Source organism: Aplidium turbinatum, chromosome 9 (assembly GCF_918807975.1).
Source record: "Aplidium turbinatum chromosome 9, kaAplTurb1.1, whole genome shotgun sequence".
NCBI lineage: Eukaryota > Metazoa > Chordata > Ascidiacea > Aplousobranchia > Polyclinidae > Aplidium > Aplidium turbinatum.
Window position 1 is genome coordinate 6,751,154 of NC_137480.1, and position 10,089 is coordinate 6,761,242.

The window sequence follows — 10,089 nt, forward strand, 5'->3', positions numbered from 1 at the left end:
TCCCCATCGCCGTTTTGACTGTAGCAAGTTTCATGATCCCAACACCTTGCAATGTTACCAAGAAGCTATTGATAAAAACCTGCATTATTTAACCTTCCGGATAACGCCACAGTTGAAGATCAAGTGATTATACTCCGAGACGCAATGTCCGCTGCAGCTAAAGCAACGATTGGTTACAAACACAAGAAAAAGCAAGATTAGTTTGATGAAAATGATCAAAAAATCACCAACCTTATTGGAAGTAAACATGGTGCACGACTCACTTTTCAAAAAAAATCCTTCTCCAAGCAACAAACCAGAACATTGTTAAGCTGCCAGAGCATGCCAAAAAGGAATTCGTAAGGACCAAAACAAGTGGTGGCAACAGAAAGCTGAAGATCTCCAAAATATGCCGACCAACGAGACATGCGCAGCTTTAACGCTGCAACGAACGAATTGTTTGGACCTACTAATTCATAGTTGGTAGTCTAACAGACGCAGCTGGCTCAAACATTATCACTGCACCAAAGGAATCATTGATCGTTGGAAGTCTTATTTTGAGATACTGTTAAATAACCACTCATCTCTTCACAGTGACCTTCTCCGCAATACTCCACAATATCCCACTCGCGATTGGATGTCTACACCACCTAGGCCTACACTGAATGAACTCAACAAGGCAATCAAACACACGAAGAAAAACAACGCTCCTCGACCAGGCAACATTATTTTAAAGTTTCTTCTTTACTGAGGACCTCAGGTAAAGGACCGCCTAATGCAGCTGATTCTTATAATATGGGAAACAAAAACACTCCCAAGCGACTTTAGAGATGCGAATATATTTACAGTGTTTAAGAAAGAAGATAGAGAAGCTGGAAACAACAACCGCGATATCTCACTCCTCAGCATCATCAGCAAGATCGTTGCTCGCATTCTCCTTGATTGTCTTCACACTAGCTGAAGATGTAGGCCTACTCCCAAAATCTCAATGTGGCTTAATACCTCGCGGCACTGTAGATATGATCTTTTGTGCTCGACAACTCCAAGAGAAGTGTCAAGAACAACAACAACCTCTTTTATTTATCTTTTGGGACCTGAAGAATGCATTTGGTAAAGTTCCTCGACTTGCTAAGTGGTCTGTTCTTGATAGATTTAGTTGCCCTGACGACTTTATTACCCTGATCCGTGCTCTCCATGATGGCATGCTTGGCAGAGTCTGTTGCCAAAACACTCTCTCCAATCCATTCCCTGTTACAGGTGGTCTCAAACAAGGATGCGTTTTTGCACTTGCATGTTTTTCACTATATGTGACTGCAATGTTAAACGAGGTCCCACAATACTCCCCTGGTATCAACATGCTCTGTCGCATGGACGGATGGCTGTTCAATCTTGCTCGCTTTCGTGCAAAGTCGAAAACCTCTGCTCATCCAATTCATGTGTTACAGTTTTTCGATGACAATGCCACAACTGTTCAGACTCCTGATGATCTTCAAACGATAATCATCTTCTACAACAACGCTTATGAGCATTTTGGAATGGAATTTAACATTTATAAAACTAGGATACTCAACCAAACGCCACCAGATCACACCACCCCAGAGATCAATATCAACAGAAGACTTCTAGGAGAAGTAGACTACTTTTCCTACCTTGGTCGCATACTTTCAACAGCACCAACATGTGCAAAGGATATTGAACATCGTATAAAAGCATCACATTGTGCCTATAAAAGACTTAACCATCGTGTTTTCAACAACCATGTTATCTCTATCCGCACAAAAATGATGGCCTTCCGAGCAGTCGTTCTATCCACCTTTCTCTGTGCTTGTGAAACCTGGACATTATACCGCCGTGACATCAAACGTCTTGAAAATTTCCAGCAGAAGAAACTGAGAGAAATGCTAGGCACTCGTTGGGAAGATCGTCTCACCAACGATGCAATCCTTGATCGCGCTAGGTTGCCCAGTTTAGAAGCCGCCATGTTGCAACACCGCCTTCGCTGGATAGGATATGTCGTGCAAATGGACCCAACGAGGCTTCTTTGAATAATGCTCTATGGTGAACTAGAGACAGGGAAAAGACCCCCCGGAAAACCAAAAATGAGATATAAAGACCAGCTGAAAGAACTTGCTAGTGACAGATCACTCTGGAGAAAACGAACTAGGAAAAGCACCAAAATTTTCGAAAAAACAGGATACAAAAACCCCAAGAAAAACACATGAAAAGAAAAGCTAAAACTACCACGTCCCCCACTATCCAAACAATGTGACTTTTGCCCACGTATTTTCCATCACAGACTGACCCTCCAAAGCCACATACGACATCACCATCCAAAGCCAAATTAGATTTGAAGACGAAACCAATATGCTCGAACACGAGTTGGGACCGACGTCGACGATAAAGATTACAAATAATTTGGCTACGATTACAAAGCTTACCTATTTTTTCATTGATTGTCCAGCATTTTGTGTAATAGAACAGCAGAAAGAATACAAACGAATTTCTTATTATTTTGTAAGCATCTGATCAAATTATATTTTTGACTACAAACGGAACTCTGCAACTACAATTTCAACCTGAGCTTTGAAACAGGTAAATATATATCTCCAGAAATAAAACGAAACAGATTCAACCAATGATCCTTCAATAACATCTTTTGATAGTTAGAATAAGACATATCCCATCATGTTGTATGCGCTACTCTGCCGGAGTTAAAACTGAGCGACTCTCACATGCGTGATGTTTTATGCTTGTCGTGATTTGAGATCGATTTCAAGTAGGGTTATATCAACGACTTTAAAAACGGTACCGCTTGTGTTCTTTCTTGCATAACGCAGTGAGAGCAAATAAGTCGGGTAATAATGTGATGACATCGTAAATCTGATATAAACTTAAAACTGAGCCCTGTCGCTGAAAGACCGTAGCTGATGCAGAGCGACTATAAATGAAACCATAACATTATTATTACGCTTGTCTGTCACTAACCTCCAACCAAATTTAACCTGGATATTGAAATCAAGAAGTCAGTTTCATCCTTTACATCAACACAGCTGTACTTTACAAAATTTCTGGATGTTTCAATTTATAATGGAGAAGCTAATAACTTGCAACCTAATTTATCACATCTCGTGATATGTAACTTACATAACAAAATATTTAAACCTGCATATTAGTTTGTTGTACGTAATGTTTGTGATGATGTTAAATAAAACAATATTGCTTTATAATGCACCATTCCTCGAGCAAAACAAAATTATCAGAGATTCTTGGCCCGCGGGTACTTCCACATTATAAAATTTGGCCTGCCTGGAAAAACGTTTTGACACCTCTGGGCTACAGTAACTCGCTTTCTTGATTTGTATTTTTTAAAAACACCAAAAGCCAGATCCCGATCCGTTCCGGTTTGTGCTCACTTTGTAACAAATTGAAACATCATGGCTCAAAACTCTCGTCTTCAAACGTGGCTAGATAGCCTACACCTAGAATCAGAGGTCGGGATCTTTTACGCTAAAAAATCCGGGAAAGCTGCAAATTTAAAGATGTATTTCCGTGAGATCTATAACATTTAGGGTCATATTTGTTTAATCAAAACAACTAACGTAAACATGTTTTACCTTTTAATAACATGCTTCGTAGCCTATTGTTGGTGCGACTTCTGGTGATGCTTAGTGTTGCTGATGGCTTTGTAGTCTAGTTGATAGCTACTTGGTGAAGATAAGCTTCATGCAAGCCTTGAGACTTCCATCCGTTGAACATGATCGTAAACGTGTGAATGTGTTTTTCTTAATGTGAAAAAACTGCGCGCCTGCATATGTGGAGATAAACATGATCAACACAGCAATGCACACACCCTGCAGTGCGTGGTATGTGACAGTGTGATAATGACAGGAAGCGAGATCTAAGTTATAACAATCACGTTTTTTTTTTTCATTTTTGTCGATTTGTGCCTACACTCAAGCTTTGCTTGCTGTTGTGTATGCATTTCTAAATCTTCATTCACTGACGTGAATATTTTAACGACATGTCTGAAGCCTTTATGTCAGCAACTTCCAAATCAAAATCTCTGATGGAGACACCAGGGATGTGACGTAAGTTGTTTTTGTCCACAACATACTCGTAGATGAGTAGTCGAGTGCACTCACGCAACTTGCCAAAGCGTACTTTAAAATTAAATGATTACAGAAAATCACATGTGAGGCTAACTAGCTGTCAGAGATTAAAATGTTGATTGGTATTACTTGCTGTGTAGACATCTTTAAAATTCTTGCAACCTTTCAAAATATAACAGACAACCAATTTCAATATCTCCAATAAACAATTTCAACTTTTTTCAAATGCAAACACTGCTTGTTGAAGGGAAAACATTGTATTTCTAATGCCTTGCATTTTCACATTGAGCTCGTTTAAATGTCCAGTCATGTTACGTGGTAGTAAAACTTCCGGTAGCCACTTTAACAAGTCGAAATTCTGCCACTGAAATTGACTACAATGCAACCGCCAACCAATCAGAACGTGTTATAAGAGGCTACCGTCCAATTGTGATCCTTCTAGCACTCATCCAGAGAGTTAATGCTTGTTTTGAACTTTATTTGGTAATTACAGAAGAAAAAGAGCAATAGCAGTGGTGAGAATCGAACACGCGTCAATGAAATGACTACTTTCTAGCCCTAACCCTAACCCCTAAGCCAACCAGCTGACAAAAATCCATCACCTAATTTGCTTTCTATGATCTTCTTTTCGCCATTTTTACGTCACTTAAACCGTAGCTTATGATTGATTGGCGGTTGCATTCTAGTCAATTTCAGTGGCAGAATTTCGACTTGTTAAAGTGGCTACCAAAACTTCCAGAGCCATTCAGTGTTAGTTAGTTCAGAATGCTCGATGTATTTTGTTTCAAAAAGAGACCATATAAGCCTACATATCGCTCGGTCAAGCTGCAAAAGTGCTGATCACCTTCCGTCTTGACAGCTAATGCACACTTAGAGACAGTGCATTACTATGATCCCTACGCACACTGTTGTGCAAAAGCTAAGCTGGATAAATTATTCTCAATTTTATACAGCAGTGTTTTAAACTGGCAATATTTTAACCCTTAGAAGGTTAATTGGGCTCATGGAGTCTTGCTCAGTTTGGGGGGGGGGGGGCTGTCGATTCTTCTTATGCTTTAGGAGTGATATCTCTGTTATTTTTTAAGGCACAGTTTCAAAATTTGGGATTCACTTTGTAAACTTATTCACGCTGAGCATATCTGAAAATTAAAACTATGTGAATTTTAGAACTGCTCATAACGTTGAAATGTTGAGGTGACTTATGACTGTAATTGTAGCGTGAGTTTACACATTATTGTTTGGTAGTGTAATAAAGAACATGCATTGCAATGTTGTGATTAAAATTTTTTTACATAATTTTACATACAGATAATTCCCTTCACGCTGCAAAACAGTTAGGATTAACGAGACATGGGCCAAATTAATTACTTTCATCCAGCTGGTGGGAAAATTTTGAACAATAGAATATGAAATATTTCAGAGGATGTGCTGAGAAATGCCTTATATCTCTCGATTAATAACCTTTATTCGCTCAAAATTTCAGCTCAATAGAGGTGAATAAAAGTTATGAAAAGCCAAGAAATCTCGTAGTCGCAGTCTCAGTGGTTTTAGAGATACAACTGTTGATACAAAAAAGTTGAATTGACAGTCCCCCAACCTTCAAAGGGTTAAAACTCGGTAACATTCAGGGCGGATTTACAAAAATAAAGGCCTTTCAGGGCTGGCCAGACCTGCTTTATATATTCGAGCCGCATATTACAAAATCTAGTTTAAAAGAGCCTCAACACAAAAAATCAAAAATACGAGTTGATGCACTCACAGTAAAATGTAGGCTATCGAATATATACTGCGTGGTAATACTGTAAGTCTGCAAATACAATTTTCACAAAACTGCTTTGCTTAATAAACTATAATTTACAGTACCTGATCAAGACTTGAAACAATGATAGCCTTCACGTACAACTTCAATCTGATAGTTTACTTATCTACAATGCACAATAGGCTGTGCCAAAAAATGGCGAGGTTTCATGGATTTTTCCTTAACTTTCTGAAAATTTGTAGTGGACCTTTACAAACACAAACGTGAAAAAACAATTGAAAATATTGACGTTACACGATCGCGCTGGGCGTTTCTATGGTTACCAGTACCCATTTTCATAAAAATTGTCATATTTCGAAAACCACTGGAGATAAAAAGATGAACGTTACATCAAAAGCTGTAGAAGTGCCATGTTTATATCTGCTCTAAGAACACTTTTTATTCTAGGACTACTTGAAAAATATTTATAAGCAAAAAACTCAATTTTACTATTTTTTTGTAGTAGGGGAGATGCAGGACCTATTAGACATTTTTTTATTTTTTGCTCTCATTTCTTCAGCTTATACCAAAATAAATCAAAAGTTTTAGAGAATACGGCCAAGATCAATGTTTATTGACTGTGTAAATATCTTGATAATCGAATTTATTTTTGTGAGGTTAAAGTTTATACAAACTTTTTTGAAGAGTGTATAATCCGTCCTGCCCCTGAAGGACCTACTATACACAAGCAAACATTGAAAAACAAAACATATTTGTTCACTTTCATTGCAAAAACAAGCACATAAAAATGTGAAATAATAATACTTAGTGTCTATAAACATTTTAATTGCCAAAGTAAAATTAATTAGCGTTACATCAAAAGCTCTTAATTGGGTAAGAGGCGTCTTCATAAGGGGTGTGTTAAACTCCTTTACGCCACGGCTAAAATTCACTATTTTTGTTGAAATTATTTTTGGAACATATATGTAATATAATGCTGCTAGAAAGTAAGCTTTATTTTTTAAAGCATACAAAAGTTAATTCTTCAAGTGCCTTAACTCATTGTATAATAGGTTTTGGACGTTACTGTTTAATAGGTCCTTCAAGGATTAATTTCAAAGGTGTGAAGGTGTGAAAGATAAGCTTGGAAGTTTGGCGACATCATCAGAGCAAGTTACTAAAAAAGCCATTGTCATTGTTGATTATAACTGGAGTTGAGATGACAAATACCAAAGACAAATTTTCGAAGTATTGCTTCATGTAGACTCTTTATGGACAGACATAAAACGAAAAACATTTGTTGTCAGTGCTAAAATCTTGCAATTTCAAGCGATTGCAATATGTGCAGCGTGGAGCGTGCAACCTGCAGCGTGCAACTTCTGCTCCACGCTCCTACTCCAAATATTTTGGAAATGTTGTCTCCAAACTCCAATCCGACTCCAAACGCAAATCATAAACCACAATCTAGACTTTTTATAGGCTAGACCTACTATGTATAACACTTATACCAAGAAATGTTGACAGGAAATAGTTTTGGACCCGAGGCTCGCATAATATTAGGAGCCCGGAAACTTGAAGGAACCACAGCGTATTCTTCAGATGCGGTGCCTTTTTCTTATGAATATCTTGATTTAAGATCCAAGGATCTCATTGGTGCCGTGAATAAAATATCCTCTCAACGGCCCTGATTATTTCTTTCCTAACCTTTGTCATGAAAAGAAAGGCATATTTTTCAATAAAAAATGTACTACTTGGAAAAAAACATAAAATTTACAAAAATTACAACTGCGCCAAATACAGCGTAATTATTGTCGGCTGCATTGCCGATTGGTGAGAGCCCTGGAACGACACTCGAAAGGGCGTCGGTTCGACAGCGCTAAAGAGCATGCGACAGTGTCTTTAGCAGAACACTTAAAGGCATGCCTGCAGGTGGACATGAAGATTGGCTTTCTTGCCTTCCCTACCACTTAATCGAAATCTTCAATCACTGGGCGTAAGTCTGGATACGACAAACAAAGCGTAAATATTTTGTATTTTAAAAGCATCAACTGGCAAAAAATCAGACTCCGGCTCCAATCCGGCTCCTGTTTTTGGCAAGAATTTTAGACTCCCCTCTGACTCCGGCCGAAAACCGAGACTCCAGCTCCTAAATACTGCAAAACTCCGGCTCCTGTACACCTCTGGTATCTACATTGTGAAGTAGGGTGGCTCGTTTTTGAACTTTTTTTTTTTTAATTCACTCGGGGTAGTGGGGAAATGGTGCCAATGAGTGAAAAAACGCTCATGACAAAATTTGAGATTCGTAAAAAACTGTCTTCAGCCTCTTCATGGGGCCCAAAAATCGAAAAATGGGGTCAAAAACGCACTTTTTTCAAAAATATTTTTAGTTTGGGTAGATAAAATATTGTTTCGATATATCTAATTAGCCTAAGAAAAAAAATTGGAGTCATTTGTACTATTCCTTCAGCTTCCTCACAGCTTCTGAAAATTTCCATTTGGCTGAAAATTTCGCATTTTTGTGGGTGGTTACATGATACATAATTGCGTTAGACATTTTGCCAGCTATAAAACGTCATTGTATTTCTCTTTATAGACCTGCACTGAGCTGTTGCGTCGTTTTTTAATGAAATTGGGTTAATTTGGTAGGAAAAAGTTACGTCTTTTATTTAAATTTACGTCACTGACGAAGTTTGTAGTTATGTAACCACAAACAAAATGAGAAATTTTCATCAAAATGAAAATTTTTAGAAGCTGTGAGGAAGCTGAAGGAAGAGATCAAATGACTTCAATTTTTTTTTTAGGTTATTTACAGTAGATATATCTAAACAATATTGTATCTACCCAAACTGAAAATATTTTTCAAAAAAATTGCGTTTTTGACCCCATTTTTCGATATTTAGGCCCCATGAGGAGGCTGAAGACAATTTGTTACAAATCTTAAATTTTTTCATGATTGTTTTCTCACTCATTGGCACCATTTCCCCACTACCCCGAGAGAATTTAAAAAAAAAGTTCAAAAACGAGCCACCCTATTGTGAAGTAAGCAACGATCATGCTGCTAAAAGCGAAACTCAATCTACTGCAAAGTCAATGAAGTCAATTTTTTTCAGTAATTTATTACGGTATGGTTTTAAGCAATTCTCTACACAAAGAGTAGGTTTCAAAATCTTAATTTGATAGGTCAATAAAAAGTAAATTTTTTATCATTTGATCAATTTTAAGTCAATAAAATCAATTTTATGTAATTTTATGTAATTGACACATCCAGTCCAAATGTTTAAGGATAAAAAACGAGAAAATATATACTTTATCAAATTTTGGTTTATCAATCTCAATTTGTGCTTCGTTTAGCATCTTAACGTTAAAAACAATGCAAAACAATGATGACCTTTCTAAAATAAAAAAAAAACATTGAAAGACCAGAAAATTAATTAAGTGCTGATTCGACACCGCTCTAGAGCATGTGGCTGTGTCTTTGGTAGGACAATGAAAGGCGTACCATGGATTGTGCAGTGGCACCCCTTCGACAATAGCTCTTGATTATTTTTCATAATTATGAACAGTAAGCGGCTCTAGGGAGAAATACCTACGGCCCTTTCTAGAGCTCTGGCCTGCTGAGTGCTGAACTAACCATTATGTCCCATTTCAACTCTTGATCTTGGTGAACGTGGTGTTCGTTGTGGAGTTAGTAGCCTGCTTAGTAAGGTGGATCAAAAATGGCAAAAAAATAAATTTTTTTCTCAGTTTTAATTATCTAGATATGGCAAAGTTGCCAATATGTCACCAAAACACAATGTAAAAAATTGAAGGGGTTTGTACAAGTTTTTGATCTCCCCCCGCGACATACAAGTTTAAGCACTCATACATACAAGAACTGCATAGAAATTTTTTTTTCGATTTTAACTCGCTATGTAGACATGGCAAAACGTTCCAATATAACAGCAAATACTCTGAAAATGTGTGTACTTAAGAGTTTTGACTTCACCCTCTTTCAGCATATTAATTTTAAAGTGACTTGGCGGATGGACCACCAGTCGTTCCAACAGGTAAACGCCTATTAACATTCACCACCAGATGGCCAAGTATAGACTCACAAGCTTAAACTTTATATGACAGGATTGACAGGTGGCCCACTCACAAAGTCACTTCCTATTAATTTATGCGCTCATGCATGCAAAGACTGCAAGCAATATAATAAACAGTTACAAATTGAAGCGAGTAAAGTCACGTTTAGACTCAAATGTTGGTATTAACTGACGAGAA

The 10,089-nt window shown here is 37.5% G+C and overlaps 1 protein-coding gene across 1 annotated transcript; it reads left to right on the forward strand.

Annotated features, from left to right (window-relative positions):
- The first annotated feature begins 809 nt into the window (after positions 1–809).
- On the forward strand, positions 810–2,024 carry LOC145776630 (uncharacterized). The gene is made up of 2 exons (XM_082587860.1): positions 810–1,610; positions 1,860–2,024. The coding sequence occupies exons 1-2, from the start codon at positions 810–812 to the stop codon at positions 2,022–2,024; spliced, it is 966 nt and encodes a 321-aa protein (XP_082443986.1).
- Positions 2,025–10,089: the final 8,065 nt, after the last annotated feature.

Bases quoted from the DNA above. Each gene is read 5' to 3' on its own strand.
- LOC145776630 (XM_082587860.1), top strand. From the start codon at position 810: ATGCGAATATATTTACAGTGTTTAAGAAAGAAGATAGAGAAGCTGGAA. The intron at 1,611-1,859 runs GTAGACTACTTT...GAAAATTTCCAG, and splicing joins ACAGAAGACTTCTAGGAGAA to CAGAAGAAACTGAGAGAAAT.